At 52.6% G+C, this 20,481-nt stretch overlaps 2 protein-coding genes across 23 annotated transcripts in view; one reads left to right on the top strand and one right to left on the bottom strand.

The window, feature by feature from the left end:
- The window catches only part of GPR161 (G protein-coupled receptor 161), a 61,236-nt gene extending 41,989 nt beyond the window's left edge, over nt 1-19,247 (top strand). For 7 of the 10 annotated variants that reach the window (XM_027613852.2, XM_027613853.2, XM_027613849.2 and 4 more), the window contains 3 exons: nt 3,183-3,287; nt 4,910-5,029; nt 6,911-10,084. In XM_027613852.2, the coding sequence (XP_027469653.2) occupies nt 3,183-3,287; nt 4,910-5,029; nt 6,911-7,176 (491 nt within the window). In that variant the 3' untranslated portion in view covers nt 7,177-10,084. Of the gene's footprint in view, nt 1-3,182; nt 3,288-4,909; nt 5,030-6,910; nt 12,138-15,201 lie in introns of those variants that run through there. The other 3 variants (XR_003523400.2, XR_003523401.2, XR_004819390.1) reach the window with 3 other exon arrangements.
- DCAF6 (DDB1 and CUL4 associated factor 6) overlaps nt 14,301-20,481 on the bottom strand; it is a 133,833-nt gene continuing 127,652 nt past the window's right edge. For all 13 annotated transcript variants that reach the window (XM_027613841.2, XM_027613848.2, XM_027613836.2 and 10 more), the window contains 2 exons: nt 19,614-19,719; nt 14,301-14,762 (listed from right to left, as the gene is read on the bottom strand). In XM_027613841.2, coding sequence (XP_027469642.2) covers nt 14,698-14,762; nt 19,614-19,719 — 171 coding nt within the window. In that variant the 3' untranslated portion in view covers nt 14,301-14,697. The remainder of the gene's footprint in view (nt 14,763-19,613; nt 19,720-20,481) is intronic.

Here is a 20,481-nt window from a genome sequence, read left to right on the forward strand (position 1 = left end):
GTAGCTAGCACAAAAAGAAACGTCTGCTTTTGGCCGAGGTTTTCCATGCAGATCACCTGTGATGGTGGTGGCCAAGGTCGTGGGGCCAGGAGGAGGGGCGGGAAACACCAGCTGTGGTTTGGTTGGCGAGTCCAAGGCGGCTGGTGGCCGGCGCCCCGCCCCGCCGCGGCCCGCCCCGCCCCCGCCGGGAATGCCCGCGCCTTTCTGGGCCTCGGTCTGTCTGGCTGAGCCCCGCCGGGCGGACCCTACTCTGACGCCCCCTGTGGGCCTGGCTTGGATCCGCCCGGACTCCGGAACCAAAATCAGCTTGTGGGCCCCCTCCCTCAGTGCCCGAGCCCCGGCGGTCGCACAGGGAAAGAAAGAAGGGGAGATCCCTTCTAGAAAGCCACAAAGGACTGCAAGCTCTGTCGGTTTTGTTCCTCTCCACTTGGGTGGCCACCTGGGAAGTTTTTTTAACCAGCGTGTTGTGAGCAGAGGCAGAGAGGAATTCCAGAAATATCTGGAACTTCCCCGCTGAATCTGGGAGGTCAGGAGTTTGAGAAACGCGTTGTCATGTTTATTTCATCCACAGATTTCCACCATAATCAGTGGGTCTGTTAGCCCAAAGCTGAAGAAGTGCAAAGGCAAAGGTTTTCCCTAAGGTTTTTAAGTTTTTACCTGTCACTGAGCCACCAAAGTGCCTGCTGCCTGGGAGGCTCCTGGAGGAATGGAGATCTCTGGGCTTCCTGGAGATTGTCAGGCTGTGCCACCTCATGGTGCGTGGGTCAGCCCTGGAGCTGACACTAACTTCTAGGGCTGGAAGGTGAGCTCAATGCTCACTTGTGGTCTGGCAAGTCCAGACCACAAATCCAGAGCTGACAGGTGGCTTCGGGCAATCAGGGGCCTTCAGGAGAAAGAGCAAGCTGCTCTTCCAGCAACTCGTCCACCGGCTGACTCAGACCTCCATCCCAGGCAGGGCAGAGAGCCGAGGGCCCACCCCACTCCAGCCTGGGAGGGTGGCCTGGGCACCGTGGGATGGCAGCCTCTACAGATGCCTGCCACCTGGTGCCCGAAGCTCCTGGAACTGGGTTAGAGCCTTTCTAGCAATCCTCTGGAGAGAAGGATGCGGACACACACAGGAGCGATACCTTGTTGCAGGGCCCCTTGGGGAGGTCGGGGTTGGAGGGAGGGAAGGCCACCCTGGGGCATTTGAGTTTCCCCACCTGCTTTTGTACGTTCCTTTCCTGGTGCCACCTAGAGGGCTTCCGGTGACTTCGGAGTGCCCGATTCAGCTCAGAACTGCAGGGCACTAGTGACTCTGATTCGCCCCAGGCTTGATCAGATCCCCGGGGCCTGTCACCTTTGTGCCTTTTTTTTTTTTAATTTTGTAACAGGGCTTGGATTGGGCCCAACCCGGTAGATGTGTTATTGTTTCTTGTGAAAAATCCCGGGGTAACTGCGCCCACTGTGGAGTGGTAAATGCCGGGTAAACAGAGGATGGGGCAGGGCCGCCGGGCGGCCATTTCCGGACCTTCCAGCCCAGCCACAGTGGTCTGGCTCAGATGACTCGTCCCGCTGCTTGGAGACCAGGCCATGTTCTGGCTCTCACCACAGCCTCAGAGACGTGTCCCAAACCCACCACAGCCTCGGCCATCCCGGTCGGCAGCGCCTGGCCACCCACGGGCCCCTCCCCAGGCCGGGCTTCCTGCCGAGCCGTGGTCACGGACTGAGGCCAAGGCCCAGGATGGGGACGAGCACGTGCAGGGTCTTCTCTGGCCCCAGTCCGCTCCACCCGCGCGCTGCACAAGCGCGGTACCCCAAGCTCACGGACAGGTGATTCAGAGAGAAGCCTGCCCTTCTCGTCTCCTCCTGGGCTCCAGGGTAGAAAGGGAAGCACGCTGTCCATCACCTCGTACCCTCAGAAGGCTTAGGGCCCTGTCTGGTCTGTAGGTGGACCACGGGGGAGTGTGGGTGCTCACTCAGTCCAGGCGCGGGCCTTGCTCCTAGGCCAGGGGGGTTTGACTCCGTGTGCCGCAGTTTTAACTGCCAAGAGCTCCTTCCCGTGACCTCTGTGGTCTCCAGAGCCTCCGGCTCTTTTGTTCATGGAGTCCTTATTCTCTCAATTTTCTCAGGGGACTCAAGTAGAATTTTTTTTTTTTTTTAATTCTTAAGCTTCCTCCATTATCTCCTGTGAGATCCATTTTTTTCTCTTTTCTTTCTTTCTTTTGTATTCCTTCATCTCTTTCAAGCTAATGCCTCTCCCTGAGCGTCCAGTGACCTTGGCCTTCCTCTATGTTGGTGGCGAAGCCCTGGGAGTGGGCAGAAGTCCTGCGTGGGGGCACACGAGGCCCATTGACTGTGGCGCTTGGGCCGCTCTACTGCCCCGGGAAAGGGTTCTCACTCTCCTGGCCAGGTTGTGGGAACTGAGGGATGGGGGTCCCGCTGTTCACTCTGTGGCCTGTCACTGCGCCCATGGTTTAGCTGGTGTTGCCTCAGCCATGGCGGGGGTCTCTGAGGCTGGCCCGGGGTTATCCCCTCCTGCCAACAAGGGGCCCGAGCTCCTGAGCCTGGGCTGGGCAGACTGGTGGACTGGACCCACCACTGCCTACAGAGACTTTCTGTCCAGCCCCACGTGCTGCAGAGGCTCCTGGGCCTCCAGGTCCTGAGCTCTGGGGGGCACTGGGTGAGAACCGGCCTCCGCCCAGGCCTCCCCAGCCGCCGGCCTCCGCTCCCTGGGTCAGGCCCCCTGTCCTCACCTTCTGGCTTGCAGGCATTCTCTCTCACTTTGTGGTTTGCACCTCTTGAAAATTCCTTCTCGTTATTCAAGTGGGATCTCAGGAGGTCACAGTGCACCCACATCCCATGTTTAACTGGAAGGTTATCTCCCAAGACCATGGGCCCCACGTTTCCCTGCCACCTGCCTTCTGGCGTGTGGTAGTGGTGTGAGAGTTTGGTCTTTGGGGGCCGGGGGAATCCTATCACAGGGCAGGACCCCCCCCCCTCCCGCACCGGGATGGGAACAAGAGGCAGAGAGGGGAAAGGGCAGCTGGGGACTCCCGATCCTGCCGTGGGTTGAGAGCCCGGTGTGCAAGAGACAGGATGGGAGGCGGCGGTGAGGCCGGTGGGGGCGACCGAAAAAGGAGGGTCCGTGGCCACCTGGGCGGGACCTGGGCTGCGCTCACGGTGCTGACTTTACCTTTCAGACCTGGGCCTGTCCCCCCACCTCACGGCCCTCATGGCAGGCGGACAGCCCCTGGGGAACAGCAGCAGCACGGGGGACACTGGCTTCAGCTGCTCCCAGGACTCAGGTAAGCGTCCCACCTGCCGTGTGGCCCCGTGCCAGGCTACCAGCTGGCGGGCGGGCCGCGCCCTGAGCATGGTCCTCTCGCCGCGGCCTTCAGCTTGCCAGCGTTTCGGGGCCTCGGTTTCCCCCTGTAGAGCCTAGGGACTCGGGTGCCGCTCTCCCCCACACAGGGCTGTTGTCAGAGCCCAGTGAAGTGAAACCCTCAGAACAGTAGCCGTGCCGGTGACCATGAGTTGTTGCTGCTGGTGTCAGACCGGTGGCTGCGACCGGCTCTCTGTCTCATGGGCCTTTTCCGAGCTGTGTTCTCCTGGGCAAGATGCTTAATCTCTTTCTAAGCCTGGGAGCATCCCCATTTGGGAACTGGGGGGAGTCCTCCCTCTGTCAGGGGCAGTCCCACCGAGATCACACCCTCTCGTCACCATCTTGGCAAGCTCTGGGCCCTGCCCTTGAGAAACTTGGACTCCCTGAAGAAACACATCTGCAGCACAGATGCTCCCCATCCCCCTCCCCTGTCCGCCCCCCCCCCCCGGGCCTGGCGCTGCCCCCCAGGGGATTGTGTAGCCCGGAGCGCCTCCTTCCAGCCGCTGCTTGCTACGGTGGTAAGAGGCAGGTGGGCAGGGACCTCTGCTCTCCATCCCGGGGCGAGCCTGTGCCCACGAGCTGGGCTGACGGCAGCGGGGGCTTCGCACCATCTCTGCAGCCGGGAGCTTGTGAAAACTCATCTCTGCCCTGACCTTTCTCCCAGCCTCAGCCGGTGTCATGGAACTCTGGGGTAGGCCGCGGGCTGACACCAAGACCCGGCCTTCTGTCGTGGACAGTTTTCCCTGGAGGCAGAATGTTCCCTGAGAATGTTCTATCACCTGTCAGCCGGTGGGTTGAACTGCTGGTCACGCCGGCCCCTCTCGCCCCAAGTCCCTCGTGTGAGACAGGGTTGCCTTTGCAGCTGGTCCTGAAACAGCAGGAGGAGCCCGGGGCTGCCCCGTCTTCCTCGTTTCCAGACCACTAAGGCCTTGAAGGATTGCAAGCTGGAGACCAGGATGGAACAAGGCTGGTCCCAACATTCGCCCCGGTGTTGGGCCAGGGTCCCATCTCAGCCTGGAGCCCCGCACCCCTGCTCTGCCCAGCTCTCTCTAATAGGACCCCCTGCCTCTCTGCCTTTGTTTCCCCACTTTTTTGGCGGGTATATTTTTCAATTTTTTTTGATCCCCAAAGGACTCTATATTTCAAATTTTAAATTATTTAGCACAACATATTCTAACAATGATGGAAATTCAGACTGTAAGAAGAATCCTCAGAACGCAGAGCCTGTCATAGGGCCCTGCCGCCTCCTCCCCTCCGTCCCAGGCCTGGCTCAACGCCCTGAGTCACTATAGTTGTGGCACATAACCTGCTGTCTGGGGAACACGGCTGTGTTTCCTGTGTCTGAAGCAGCCCCGGGGCTCCAGCTGCAGCCTCCCCGAAATGAGGTGATGCCCCCAGTGTTTCTTGGACAAATGCTGCAGGCAGGGAGTTGCACCTGTTGGCGGGATTGAACACATTGGAGAGAGCGTGCAGGGGGTGGAGAGAGGTGGAGAGGGAGGACCTTGCTTCACCAGTTCTGTGTGCACAACCCACCCTTGGTTTTAGGAACAGACGTGATGCTGCTCGAGGACTACACGTCTGATGACAGCCCTCCCTCCCACTGTACTTGCCCCCCCAAGAGAAGGAGCTCCGTGACCTTTGAGGATCAAGTGGAACAAATCAAAGGTGGGTCTGTGCTGATGCTTCAGGACAGCCTGGGGGGACAGGCACGGACCTGGGCAAATTCCCTGGCTCAGCCCTGCTCTCATCCCCAGCATCCAGGCCTCCCCACCTTGCCTCCCGCCCTGCTTGCTCCCAACACCCCCCATCACACTTGGCCTCAGGCCCCCCGTTGCTGGAGTGGGCGGCATCTGGACTGGGAAGGTGGGAAGGGAGGAGCTGTGGAATTCTAGGTGGGGAGACACACACACACACACACACGCATACACACACACACACACACCCCCTCTGATTCCCATCTCCTTCCTCGGGAAGCTGCCGGATTGGGTAAAGTCTGAGCCCTCCGTAGTTTCTCTCCTTTCTGGGTGAGGCATGGGCAGAGATCTGAACTTGCCCACTCTGAGCCCTGCTTCCTCACGTGGGAAATGGAAGCAGTGGCCCCCCGAGTGTTCCTAGATCAGCAGAGGCTGCCGCCGTGACCATCTGTTGGCCCCAGAGTCGATGAGGTCCCGAGAGTTCTATGAGCAGAATGAGCTCTTCTGCGGTGCCCACGCTTTTCTCCCACCTGTCCTGATTCCAACCCCAGCGCCGTGTCGCCTCTGGATGGGAAACCAGACCCTACATTCCAGAGGCAACTCGGTGCTGGGGCTGGAATCAGGACAGGTGGGAGATAAGTGTTAGGGTCTGGTTTCCCATCCAGACGTGCTGATCAGAAGAGGGACAGGGGACTGTGCAGAGTGCCCATGGAAGGAAGGTCCTCTCTGCTCCGAATCCCAGCACATGAGGACAGTCACCAGCATGACAGGTGTGGACATGGTGTCAGGGACTCAGGGATGCTGACCGTGACAGGAAGGGAGAGCCCTGTCAGAACCTTGGGTTGGCAGTGAATCCTGGGTTTTCTCCCAGCCAAGTTGTGGGGCAGTCACAGTGGTCAGAGAGACAAAGTAGACTCCAGGACAGAGTCTGGCCTGCAGCCTCATGGGCTTTATCATATTTTACCCCCGGAAATAAAAAATGAGTGGCTCCTTCCCCCATCTGCCCGGCCCACCTAGGCCAGTCTGGCCGCATCAGGCCTGCTTAGTGGGGATGGCAGTTGTGAGGGCCGCCTGTCTGCAGCCAGGGAGGAGCACAGGGGACAGGGCCCGGGGGAGGCCGCGTGTCCCTCCCCTCTTCCTTCATCACATGTGTGAAGCAACGCCCGAGGCTGGCTGCAGATTCCTTGAAATGGATGACAGGGAGTGTTCATCACATGGGGCGGAAGTTGCCCCCTCTCCAGAAAATGTGAGGGGTAGGGGATGAACTGCCCCCCTGCAAAATGGCAGGGGAAAGATGGGCAGCCAGGGCAGTAATAATAAGGCACTGGGTGTGAGGTTGAAGATTCGCTGTCTCTGTTGGTGTGAGTTGTCAGGGCTCCTAATCCTGGGTGGGGTGCAGGGACCTTGATGTTATTTCCAACCCTGAGGTTCTGGCCGGCATGAGCCTTTGTGCCCAGGAGAGAGGCGGCATAGGCATTATATGGTTCTAGGGAGCTGAAGTACCAGAGAATTCTTTCAAAGCTGTGGAATTTTGAATATCGTTACTAGGAAGTATTTATCAAGCCTCTCTTGTGGGCCAGACCTAGACGTCTCAGAAAGAATTGCTTAATGATCACAGTTATGTAACCCTGGGTTACTCCGTGACGTTCTCTCTGTAGGTGAGGAAGTAGGTCAGTTCCACGCCTCCCCAGGTAGGACATGGGACGTCAGGGATTTGAGCCTAGGGAACGTGGCCACAGAACCCACGCGCTTGGTTTGCGCTGCCCCTTCCCCGGGCCGTGAAGCATCCGCGGGCACATTCCCCATCATCGCTGCTGCTAGACCTCGGCCTACCTTTCTGCTTCCCCCTCAGATGCCGCCAGGAACCCTGTTCTTCACGTGAAAGCCGAAGTGCATGAGTCCTTGGACAGTTACGCGGCCAGCTTGGCCAAAGTCATAGAGGCGGAAGCCAAGATCAAGCTGTTTGGGGAGGAGGCGTTGCCTGGGGTCCTGGCCGCAGCACGGACGGTCCCAGGGGCTGGCTTCGGGGGCCGCCGAGGCAGCAGGACTCTTGCGAGTCAGAGGCTGCAGCTGCAGAGCATCGAGGAAGGGGACATTTTAGCTGCAGAACCGCGATGAGGGCCTCAGGGTGGACTGGCCCGCAGAGGGGCGCCCCGGGGAGGGACATCTGGGGTGCAACCACTCGGAAAAACGCTGACCACGGGGTCTTGTGAGAGCATCCACCGGCTCCGGGTGGGCCCTGGCGATGGGACCAGAGATGTCTGAGGCTCCAGGGCACGCTGACGGAGGTGTGGCCATGACTTTTGGGGGGGGGCATGGAAGGGGGACTAGGGACCGTGGCTTGGAAGGAAACGGCCGCGTGGGTTACTTCCTCTTCTCCGGGACGTCCAGGGGCAGCCGGGCACTGTCCCAGAGATCTCGGGAGGTAAGCCCTTTGCAGTGCTCCTGGGAGGATGACACTTCTTGCCAGAGCAGGACCGTCCCCTGCGCGTCCCCGTGGTTGGTGCGGCCACACTGAATGCTCCCCGGAGGAGAACCCAGGAGCAGAGCCTTTCGCAGGGGCTTCCACGCCTCCGTCCTGGTGGGGACCTTGCAGTCAGTGGGGGCGACCTGCTGGTGCTCGGGCGACCAGGCCCTGGGGCTGCTGTCGCTGGGGATGGGGCCGCCCTGCCCACCTCCCTATTGACTGACGCTTTGGTATTTCAAAAGAAGGGAGCAACCACTATACAAGACACGAGGAAGGAGCAGGTGCCAGATGTTTCATTTCGAGAACTAAAAAAATAATGCATTTGGTTAGGCCCCCCCCCCCCCCGCCCCCTATCTTCCCAAGCGGAAGCGGGGCTGTGGTGCCCAGCAGGGCGGGGAAACGGAGCTGCTGTTCTCCTGGGAGGGCATCTCCTTCGCGCTGGGAGGCCTCACGCTGGGTTGCTCGAGGTGTCCCCCGACCAGAGCGGCGGGCTTGCAGGCCCCCGGGCAGCGTGCCACTCCTCCTCTTGGACCCTTTGGGACTTCGTGTCACCTCTCGAGCCATCCGCAAAGTGGGATAAGGGGGTGGGAAGATAATGTCCCGCTGTGGTCTTTGATGTCCTCGGTATCCGTAGGTTTGGGGTGGGGGGAACCCTCGGGCCAATGCGGGCATAGCTTTGTGGGGTCTTCGGGGCCTCGCTAGCTCCTGGTGACACGTCGTCTTTTTGCCGCCTGGCGGGAGGCCCTTTCCCGCGGCGTGGGGCTTGCTGCCTTCGCGGCGCCCGCGCCCATCAGCAGTGCTTGCAGTAGGCTGGGCGCCCTGCGCGGGTCTAGGTTTGGGGGGTGGGGGTGGGGTGGCTTTTCCGGAGGAGCGGAGGGCAGCTGCACCCGTGGGCCCTGCTCCCGCTCCCGGGGGGCATTCCTAAACGTGAGGGCGTTTTTTTTTGTTTTTAAAGATCTTATTTAAGAAAGGGAGAGGGAGCGTGAGAAGGGGGAGGGGCAGAGGGAGAAGCAGGCTCCCCGCTGAGCAGGGCCCCGCGATCATGACTTGAGCAGAAGGCAGACTCTTAACCGCCTGGGCCACGCAGGCGCCCCTCCGAGGGCATCTTATGTGCTGTGCGTGTATTTCTCCCTACACTTGTCCGGTAAAGGGACCATATCCTGACCAAGATGCCCGGGGATGGCCTTTGCCTCTAGGCTGCAACAGCCGGGCGGCTTGCCCCTTAGGCCTTCTTGAGAGCAGCATATTGGCTCGCAAGCGGGGGTAGACGGGGGGGCTTCCCCAGGACTGCACAGGCCGGGCTGGAGGGAGAGAGTCTTGAGACCCCGAGTCCCCCCTGGCAGATCCCAGACCAGCTGGGATCCACTAGGGTTGCGTCTGGGCCTGTCTAGAACTAGCACGCTTCACAGAGTCCCCGCCTTCCCTATTTTCTGCGCACAGTGCCGGACGTGGCGCATGCGCTCCGAGCAAAGCCCAGGGCTGCGCGCGGGGCCGAAGCTTTAAAGCGTTCCGCTCGTTCCGCTCGTTCTCACGCAGGGGGAGGCCTGGCTGAGCGAGGTGCCGAGAAATGGCCAAGTCAGGTCCTCTTACTCTTCGGCGGAGGGAGGTATTTCCAGGTAGGGGACTTAGGGACGGAGGGGACCGTCTGAGCCAAGCCGCGGAGGATTTCGGGCAGCTGGAATCACAGTTTGCCTATTCAGGAATTCCAATCTGCCTTGATGCAGCCTTAGAGCTAGAGCGAGCAAGAGCAAGTGAGAAAGGAGGAGCACGGGAGGGAGGCGGTGAGGAGAGGAAGAGGCGAAAATCCGCACACTTTGTCTCAAGTTCCCCGGAGTCTCTTTGAGGACACCTGCCTCCGTACAGAAGGTCAAAACCCCAACTGCCCCCACCAAACCCGGCGTGCCCGCTTTATCCTGGGCAGCCTGAGGCCTTCCTAGGGGACATTGGGCCATACGGTCGCTTAAGAACCTGAGTCCTGCGGGTCCCAGTTTTGACAGGCCCACGTTGAGGGCTGTTGCCCATCTCTGCCCCTCTCATTGAAGCTGCCACTTGACCGGGTCCCTGTGCTGTACCCCGGATGCCAGGCTTGGGGGCCTTGGGGGCGCACGCTCCCGAGCACGCGGCGCTGGGGCGTTCAGGGCCCCGACACTAGGGGACAGCAGTGGGGCTGTGCTGCCGCGGGCCGCGTCCGGCCGCGAAGAGGGAAGGGTACCGCTGAACGCCGGTTCGCTCCCCGCGGAGCCGGTGCCCCCCTGCAGCCCGGAGCCCCGGCCGGCAGCTCGCTTCCGTGCGCGAGCCGCCGCGCGCAGCGTCTCGGATGGGCGCTGGGGCGGGAGGCCCGGCGGCGCAGCGTTCTCCAGCCCCGTTTCGGGAGCCGCCGTGCGGCGCTGCGCGGAGCCGAGCGAGCCGGGAGACTGCCGCGGGATTCGGAGCCGGGAGGCCGTCCGCGGTGGGACCGGAGAGCGACGGAAAACGCGCTGATACGGAGGAGATCTTAGGACGTGTTCCGACTTGACGACCGGACACGCTTCTCCCATCCGGGACAGGAGGCCCCTGAGATGCTTGTCGTTAGAGACGGTCTCTGGATGGACCACAGGGTCTGCCCATGTCGAGCGGTCAGCCTGGAGCCCCGGCTGCCCTCCTGTCCACGGAACCGGGGAGGGTGACGTGGCTACGAAAGGGCGAGCGGGGGGTGGGGGGGGCGCAGCAGGCTCTGGGTCCCCATCCCGCGCTGCCAATTCCGAGCCGGGAAGCCTTGGGCCCCTCAGTCTTGCCGCGTCGCGGTTGTCTCATCGATACGTCCTGTGGCCGCGTCCTCAGCTGGGCCCCCTCCGAGGTGACCCTGCGGATTGCAGCGTCCTGCGCGGTACCTGGAGCTGAGCTCCCCCCGGCGGCTGCCCGGTCGCGGGAGGTGGGTGCGTTAGTCTGGTTTTAGGGGCATCTCCAGGACAGGAAGTGAAACTCTGGCGAGGATGACTGTTATCCGAGATAGAAGGTGCTGAGGGTTGTTGACATGGGAATTGATGTGTCTTCTGGGAAAGGGGATGTGGCGAGGCAGGGGAAAGCAAGAGAAAGGGGAGGAAAGGGTGAAGTAGATCTGAAGGAGCAACAACGAGCTTTTTCTGTTAATGGCAGTCAAAGATCATGGGCCCCTTGGGGCCTGCTGGAGAGTCCCAAACCAGGGCACGAGCTCAGCCTTGACCTCCCTTTACAGCCCCTGCGACGGGACCTGGGTGCTCAGGACAGCTCTGTCCCCCAGTGATAGTGACTGCTTGGCCAGGGGTCTTGGGCTCACAGAGTCCTTTGATCCTCCAAGCCCCCGTGGCAAGAGGCCATACAGGGATGGGAGTCCACGCTGCTACCCACGGTATATGCAGAACCCCAGGTGAGTCCCATGGAAGACGGAAGGGACGTCACAATTTTCACTCTGAAGCAAAGGAAAATGGCTGTCATATGTGACTATAGGAGGGGACAGAGCCTGACCACCCTTCTGGGTTGGGGAGCATGGATACACAGAATCCAGGGAGAGAAGCTTAGGGATTGTCTGACCTCCCAAAGTGCATTAAGCCAGAGTCTGGGTCAAATGCCAGGTCTTGGCCATGTGACTGAGAAGGCGCCAACTTGCAACTCTGCAGAGGAGGAGGAGAAAGGGAGGAAGAGAAGGGATACTTAGAAGTCCTCATTATTAGAACAGGCTAGCTGGGCTCAGCAGGTGGGTAGAAACTATTGGGAGCCTGGAGTATCGGCTTGCCAGACCTAAAAAAAAAGCGGCAACCCAAGGAAAGTGATTGGATTTATTTGGAAAATTTCAAAGCACAAACTCAAATCTGCATAAGATTACCAACAGCACAATTTTGCTCAATGTTATTTTTAGGAGAACATAATACACAAAGCTGTGCTCATTTCCCTCAGAATTTTCCTGAATAGTATTAATCGCTTAAGAATTAGACGCCATTTCTGGTTTTCCTTGTCACACCACCATTTTGAAATATCCCAAGTCACAGGTAAGTGAGCCCCTCCCGGATGAAAAGACAGCCCCAAGGGCATCACGGGCCTGGGCAGGCATGGCCACCCCGAGTGCTGCGGAGCGAGCCTGTTTGGTGGGAAGCAGGTCTGTCACTCTGGTGTGGATACACTAAGAGACAGGAGTTCTGGGCTGTGTTCTGATAATGGACCCCTGGTGTTAAAAACCTTCAAAGCAAAACAAAAGCAAGCTAATCCTGAAATATATTTCACTTGAAGTTTTTGGATGATTTTTTTAAAGATAAAAACGCTTAGGATTATTATAAATCATAATATTTATAAATGAGTAAAAGTATATTTAGAATAGTTTTGTCTACCTGATTAAATATCTGTTTTGGTACATGTATAGCTGTGGAAATTGTGGATTTGTACTTGGACTGTTGACTTTTTGAGTGTGTCCCCCTTGACCCACTGTGTGCAGCCACATCCTCAAGTGCAGCCTCCCTTCCGGTGGGCTTACAAGGGGAAGGAGACAGAGCAGGAAGGAGCTGATGGCTGTAGAATTGGGAGGTGGCGATGTCCACACCACACTCACCTCGGTACATCCATCCATGTGCTGTTCATAAATTCCTCCAAGACAATTAGATTCAGAGACTATTATTAAATGACTTCTTAGCATGACCCAGAAATACAAAACACTCTTGTTTTTAAGATTTTTTTTTGAAGATTTTACTTATTTATTTGAGAGAGTGAGAGAGAGAGCATGAGCAGGGGGGGAGAGGGAGAAGCAGGCTCCCCACTGAGCAGGGAGCCCGACGTGGGGCTCAATCCCAGGACCCTGAGATTGTGATCTGAGCCAAAGGCAGACGCTTAACCCACTGAGCCACCCAGCACCCTATTTTTAAAGATTTTCAAGAAATCTCTACATGCAACATGGGGCTCAAACTCACAACCCCAATATCAAGAGTCACCTGCAGTTACTGCCTGAGCCAGCCAGGCACCTCCTAACCCAAGGTTTTTAAAGGAGGCTTAAATGGGGGTGGGGTGGGGGGGTAGGGCCTGCTGTTTCTCCCCTGGCTCATGCTCTCTCAAAAAAATAAAATCTTAAAAAAATAAATAAATAAAGGGGGCTTAATGACAGCAACCCACTCTCTAGATGTCTGTCCCATAACCAGAGGCAAAGGGTGGGGGGCAGGTTGCCAGTGAAACTCAGCAACCTCCAGGCACAAAACCTACCACCTTTACCTGACCACCTCACCTGCCACCACTGAGATCATAATCCTGGGTCCAAGCTGCAGCTGAGCCCCAGGGTCCAGCTGTGTGACTGGCTGGGGCCTCCCCAACATACAGGGAGTTGTGAAGTGTCAACGCTGCCTCTAGAATGTTTTCTCTTTGCTGCCTCCTTGACTGCTTGTCTGGCCTGCCCTGCTCCTTTTTAACACAGTACCCACAGCTCTGCAAAATTAACAGCAGGGGACCTAATTCCTTTGACAAATACCATTAAATTAAAAAAAAAAATAAGTTTTAAGGTTCCCAGCAAAACTGAGCAGAAAGGTCAGAGAGTTCGCATATACCCTCTGCCCGCCCCCCAGGCTCCCCTACTACTGACATCCTGTGCCAGAGCGGACAGTACAATTTTGATTTTCTTCTGTGCTCTTCCGGCCAAAGAGCTACTACTCCTTGACCCTGCTGAGCCCTCCAGTAGCCTCTGCCCCACCCGGCTTCCAACACCTCCCTACAGCATATCCGTTACTGTCTTATTACAGGGCAAGAAATGACATATGTCCTATGCACTTCCAGTGGTCATTTCAGTTCTGTGAAGCCCTTCAAACTCCGTGGCTTCGTGGGGTCCTAACACAGCCCCAGGACACAGGTGGTAAAAATAGGATTACCCGCACTGTAGAGAGGAGGAAACAAGCCCAGAGAAGTCACATGGCTTAAGCAGATCCCATAATTCATTGGTAACCAGAAACAGACCCTGGTACTTTCCAGAAGTCATGCAGTGGCCCTGTTTGGCTAAAACTCTAATTCCTTTTCCCTTTGACCATTTACCACATTTCCTAATGTGAAAACATATGTGCCCTGTCTAGGGTGAGAGCCAGATGCTGAAGTCCAACTGAAGTTACTGAGCCAACGGAAGAGTTCTTTGTCCTCTATCAAAAAGCCAATCTGCCTTCTCTCAGTAGCAGGTGTCCCTGGCCTTGCAGCCAGCTTGTGGGAAGGGGAAGTGCCGGCTCTCCATGCAGCACAGGGATGCTTTGCCTGCCCCGCCCCCCCAACCCCATGAGTCCTGCACGGCCCAGCTGGAGAACAGCATGGCACTTTGGGAGAGGGGAGGGAGGATGATGGCAGGGTTAAGTCTATAGGAGCATTTCAGCTCCGAACACCCAAGCTACAGGCCTGGGTGGAGTCGGACACTAGAGTAAAGGAAGACCCGGAATCCTAAGACTGGATGGTCAACAGCTTTCAGTTGAAATCTAGAAGTTAGAAAGGGGAAGACCTGAAGCCAGAGCTTCCAGAGCTCCATTATGAGAGCTAGCCACGATGCTCTGTGCTCACTGCTGGAAGCCGGACCCCTGTACTTGGGTAGAGAGGTACCGCTAATCGTGACAGACAGTGACTGGAGGTGAAGATAACATGCTGTGGAAGGAGAAAAGAAAAAAAGCTCCTCTATGTGATTCTATCACACAGAAGCCGAAACAGAAAAGGTTATCAAGTCTAGAAAAGAATAGAGAAGAGTCATGTTACTGAGAAGACCAGAAAACGTGGGTGAAGGTAGTAAAGTGAAATAAAAAGTCATATTCAGGATATCTTAAAACCACCAACTTCTTTAATTAGAAAGCAACAAACATGCAAATGGCAAGTGTAGAAATTTATTTGAACCAACATTTTCACTATAATGAAAATTACTCTTCCACATTGATCCAAGCTCTCATACCTGAAGGTTAGGGAAAATATTGCACTTTGCATTTTCTAGCACGCCTCACACATGGCAAAAAGTTTTTTAAACATTTTGCTAGTTTTGTTTTACACACTCTTCCAAATTCATGCACACAATCATTCCAAACCAATGTTAGGTTATCCCGAAAAAAGGGAAAACTCCAAAACACCATAACCTTAAAATTGCACTAAAGCTCTGTAAAGAAAAAAATAGAATAAATGTCTTCTACAAATTTCAGAACATCTAAGTGCTTGCCAATAACAGATGGTTATTCCTCATCCTCATTTTCATTCTCCTGACCAGAGCCTTCTGATCTGTCACCCTCCAACCGGTCTGCAAAACATGTATGAGACCCACAAGAAGAAATGCTTTTAGTAATATAATTGAAATAACTTTCAATACCTTTTAGTTAAAACTGATTAAAATGTATACAGCCCAACACATCATCATGTAAAAATCAGTTTACTTTTGTGTGTAGATAAGTTAGTTTTTGCCACTAAAAACAAATAAAAAAGAGTAAAGGAAACAGAGCACTATAACTTTGAATATGCATGTAATTATAAACCTATAAAAACTAAAAAGAAAAACCCTAGGGATCTTGATATATCACGGTCTACTGGAGTGGTTTTCAAACCGTGTTCCTTGGAGTCCAGGAGCCTGAGGAGGTGTATCATGCCACCATAAAGACTATGGGGAGGCTGTGGGGGAACCCGGGGACCATCCTCAAGGATCTGTGTGTTTAAAGATTTTTAAATTATCTGCTATGTTCCAGGCATTGTGCTAAGGAAACAACGGTGGCCAAAACAGACACGTGGTCTCTGCCCTCAAGGAGCTTATCTAGATTAACCAGTCAAGTGAAAATATAATTATAAACTGGTGAGTGAACACAGCATGCTCTCTCCAGCTTTCACGATTTATCCTTGCTGTTCCTCTGCTTGGGACACTCGCCCAGTTTTCCAGCTATAAAGGTTCTGCTTACTCATCTCAGTGCAACTATTATCCCCTTTGTGAAATGTTTCCCCGACTTTCTCAAACATCCAGCCCGCAGAATGATGAACTCCTTCCTCTACACTCTACACTGTGTCTGTTGTGCAACGAAGACCCTAACTGCGGGGACGTTTGTTTGCGTGTCTTCTTACAGACCAGACCTCAACGGTTTTTTGAGCTCCTGCGAGGGTAGGAGTTTTTTCTTTTTATCTTATATCCTCAGAGCCTCGTACAGGATGTTCAGTGACGGTTTATGAAATAAATGAATAGAAGTTTTACTGAGATCAGATACGTCACATTAGGGTAATGGAGAGAAGGCAACAGTATAAAAGCACTGGCACCATGAGGATGGAGCCTGTTCTGCCACGGAAGCATTTGCCCCAGGCAACGGTTAAACATGGGCGGAGGGTTGAGCCCCACTGTCAACTGCGAGAAGACTGAATCATGAAATTTTATTACCTACAGAGGCTTAAATTCTCTCACTTGATCTTAAGTCAATAATACCAAGAGCAGTAGACAGAAGAGACTATATGTTTACTGTCCAGCTGAATTGGACTAAAGCCCCTCTGTGCGGAGACTCCATTTCAAAGCCAAACTAATGAGATGATGTATGTGTATATGGATTTACAACCTAAATTATACAAATTTTAGCTATCATTATTACATAAGTGTTCAATACACATTTGCAAAATAAGTAAACAAAAACAAGATTTGGATAGACCTTCATATATCACTAAGGAGTCTAAACACCGTGGAAGAATCGCTGATCAATAAAAAGGCTACCTAACGAATGTTAGTATAAAAGAGATGACACTCTTTTTATTGTGTGATATACTTTCATGAGAGAATAAAACATGAAGCTGCTATCAGCTTAAGTAGACTACCATGAATGGGAATCTTTAATATGACTGACTAATTCAACAAACCTATTCCTGTCACGTCGGAAGCATGAGGAAGGAGGTCAGACTATTTCTTTCAAAGTGTGTAGGGTTCTTACCCAAATTCCTTTTGTCACACTATGAATGAAGATGGGGAAATGCAGGGTTAACAAGAATTGTCTTAGCCTTTCAATCAGGGAGTTTAGGGTAGACATTAGGATTCTGCAGAGTCCAGGGGCGCCTGGGTGGCTCAGTCATTAAGCATCTGCCTTCGGCTCAAGTCATGGTCTCAGGGGTCCTGGGATCGAGCCTCGCATCGGGCTCCCTGCTCGGCCGGCAGCCTGCTTCTCCCTCTCCCACTCCCCCTATTTGTGTTCCCTCTCTATCTCTCTGTCAAATAAATAAAATCTTTAAAAAAAAAAAAGGATTCTGCAGAGTCCAAAGCAAGCCATAAGGAGACAAGTGACGGCCAAGAGTGTCTAATACAGGTCAGTGAATAATGGACAGTGGCTTCCAGAATGAGGAAGAGGGCAGAATAATTGTTCTTTTCTCAAACCCATCTCAACCACCTGCTGCACAGTCCTCCCTCTCAGAATGGAAACCCAGTTTCTAAGAATAAGTTAAATGCAATCTTTTGTTCATGAAGTGCTACACCTCTGAGGCAGGAGAACTACAAAGCAGCTCAATGCTGACACCAATCTCTGGTTGGCAGTTACAGACCGAGGAGGTCTGAGAAACACTCTTCTTTTAAATGAAAACTGAAAATAAGAGTCGCTTCTACATCAGAAGACCCACCTTGAAAAAGCCATAGGCCCTAACTAACCAGTGGGTTACTTACAACCAGGCACAGTTAGCAAAAAAAGGGAAAACTCCACATGTAGCCATGCCCCTTCATCTTCCCCCTTTAGAAACAGCCCCCACCCTCAGCCTCGTGGCAGACAGCCTGTCCTCTGCTGTCCTGAGCCACTCCTGGGCGGTGGATTCGATAAACTTCTAGCTCCTTTGTTCTGCTTCAGGTGGATCCTTTCACTGCCCGTGCCACCGGCTTCCACCCAATCTGCTTCGTCCCACCTTTGGGGGCCCCCATCCCATCGACAGACACACCACATTTAGACACCATAGTCTTTAGTGAAGTATTCATGAGAATGACTTTGGTTGCTTTTTGGAAAATGCAAAAGCTCAAGCCCTATTTAGATAAAATGAGTGAAAATCTTCAGGGGGTAGGACCCAAGTATTTGCAGCTGAAAAAAGCCCGACAGGGGATCTGTAGTGCAGCCTTCATTAAAAATCACAGCTCCACCAGGAAGGCGCCGCCCTGAATCTATTCCCTGGACTTCCCAGGAAGCCTTATGGAGTAATGGAGGGGCTGGACTATTCCGTGGATAGCCTGCGCCTGCAGGATCACAGTCCATTACTAACTCTCCTCGACAGTGCATACATGATCATACTTGGAATACTGGAGACCAGGAGAGAAGGAGAGGACAGCGGTGGATAACTGACTCATCAAATAACTGGATATCTTAAAGATAAAAGCAACTCTCGGGTACATTTTCTCTCCAGCCTTTTACATAAGAGAAGCAAGAGGGTGAGTTAAGTTGACTAAACCAATTAGAAATTATGTCTTTTTGGTTGATGGCAAAAAGAACTGGAAGAAAGGGCATCTTCATGCTATAAAACTTACCTTATCTAATGCTAAAACCGAAGGAGGAGGGGAGTGGCCATGAGCTAACAGATGTGGCATAAACGAGAGAGGAATGGTTTTCGGTAGAAAAACTCGGGAAGAGCCATTTGCCAGATAAACTCTTTACAAGAACAAGTGAGTTTTAGGAATCCTAATCAGCAAATGTTTTTCTTGTTCTAGAAAATTCTGCCTCCCCTCAAATCTGAAATCTAAATGGATGAATTTTAAGGGTTACTCACTGTTACTGAAGAAAATGGATCAAAAGTGTTACAGTGATTAATAATACGGGAACCCAAAAGCTACTGCAAAAATATTTTGTTGGACTACTAATCTTTTCTGTTTACATTCCATTTGAAATTTCCATTCTTTCCTGGTAGTAGTTAATATTAACAATTTGAATATTTTCTCCCCACCTCCTATGGGCTTCTTTCAATTCTTTAGGTGGTCCACACTCTCCCCTCCAGGACTTTGAAAATTGCTACCTACCCTTTACTTTGCCTGGTACACTTTCTCTCCATTCCTCCCTCTCTCTGAGGAAGTGATATTTAATCCACGGCTGACAGAGACCTGAAGGATAAGTAGAAGGTATCCTAACAAAGAGTGAGGATGGGAGGGGGTAGCATGGTGATAAAGATCCTGAGGTAGAGAAGACTTTGATGTGTCCCCCAAGTCAAAGAGGGTCAGAATGGACAGAGTGGACAGAGAAGGAGAGAATGCTGGGAATGAGCCTGAAAAGCAGTTTGAGCTGAGATCACCCAGCGGACTGCATGTCATATTCACAATCTAAATGTATTCCTGCAAGTGAACTTTCCAAGGTCAAAGGGAAATAGGGGCTTGGAAGCCAGTTTCACATTCAGGCTTTATCATTTATCAGTTGTGTGACCTGGGGCAAGTTATTACCAATAACCAAAGTTGTAAAGGTTTGGAGCTAATTAGGAAAAATTTGTGAAATGACAGGTATGGTCCCTGATACATTATAGGTACTCTAGAAATGGTGGTGGTTGTTATTATTAAATAATAGATAATATCCAACATATGAAGAAATTTATGAAATCAGTGAAAAACAACAAATACTCTTTTGTTTGATAAATGTATTTTGTTTATAATGGATACTGGATCTTTTCTATTATTACAAACAGATTATTCACTTCCTTCTTGAATATCAGTTATAATATTTACATTTTGTGTTTCTTTGGCACCGAACCTCACAGTGTATCAGTGAAAACAAAACAAAAAAATATTAAAAAAACTTACTGAGGTTATGTGTTTCAACCCTTGCAATAGCACGTTACATTTATTTTTGTCTGGGCTAGGGTTAATTTTGACCACGTCTACCACCAAAGGGTACTTACTCTAACAGATCTTAAGGATTACGGTATGATCCTCCACTCTGAGAAGAGAAACACAGCTGATAAAAGTTTTCAAGTGGCTTTATCTTTTCATTCTGACATTTTTCAATACATTTGGTTCATGAGGAAATAAGTTACTGTACTAAGATCAAGAGTTCACAGAACTCCTAGCTGAGAAGTTACGTTGCCTTCATTTTATGGTTAAAAGAAATTGTACAAATCACTTTAAAGCAGACCTGAAATAACATGATGTAATAATGGTGTTAATAATACACTTGACAGTTCTTACCAGCTCGGATATGGTTCAGTGAAGCCAACATCCTCAACATGAAAGAGGCTGGCACTGTGATGGTGTTTCTGGTCTCTTCCAGCATGAGTTCGTTTCGAGTTATAACCTGTGGGGCAAGTGAAACAACCACGTCAAGAACCATGATGTAACTGTACTTTTTCCTTGAAGATTAGGAGAACAGTAAAAACTTAGCAGGTCTGAGGAGGAATTACTTCATTCTTTATACATACACTGTGTATATTTCCACCGTAAGGCTACTCAGTGCCAGGTAATTATTTTAACTTGCCACTGAGGGAGTGACATCACAGAACACTACTCTTTCAACTGGCAGAAAGACAAAGGCCATACTTTGAGGCCACTTAAAACCTTCAAGAATTCAATTTATTTTTCACTTGTGATTCGTTTCCCAGAGCAGTCTACCTGTGTCTGCTCATTCCCTTCCCCTATGGCAGAGCTGATACATGTAGTGACAGAGCGGTGTTAAATGATTACCCCAGGGTCACTCAGATCCCTCGAGAAAATGTCACCTTGACTGAGGCAAAAGTAATCTTGAAAGATAAACTTTTGGATAAGAGTTACCAATGACTTGTGTCTTATGTACCAAGACAGCACTAAATGAATATCCATAAACACCTAGGGATCTAGTGTGTAATCACAGGCTAAGGGCAAATGGCAAAGTTCATGGCAAAGGAAAAAAGGAAGAAAGGGAGGAAAGGATGAGAGGAAGACAAAGGTGCTAATGTGGTCAATGGCTCCCCAGGGATTTCATACAACACATTTTCAGCCCTTTCCAATCTTGCCCCAAGGAGCTGCTTTCTTATCCACTCACCAATGGTTCACTTACCTTAGGACACCCTGGAAATTGCCA

The sequence above is a fragment of the Zalophus californianus genome, chromosome 10, assembly GCF_009762305.2.
Source record: "Zalophus californianus isolate mZalCal1 chromosome 10, mZalCal1.pri.v2, whole genome shotgun sequence".
Classification (NCBI taxonomy): Eukaryota; Metazoa; Chordata; class Mammalia; order Carnivora; family Otariidae; genus Zalophus; species Zalophus californianus.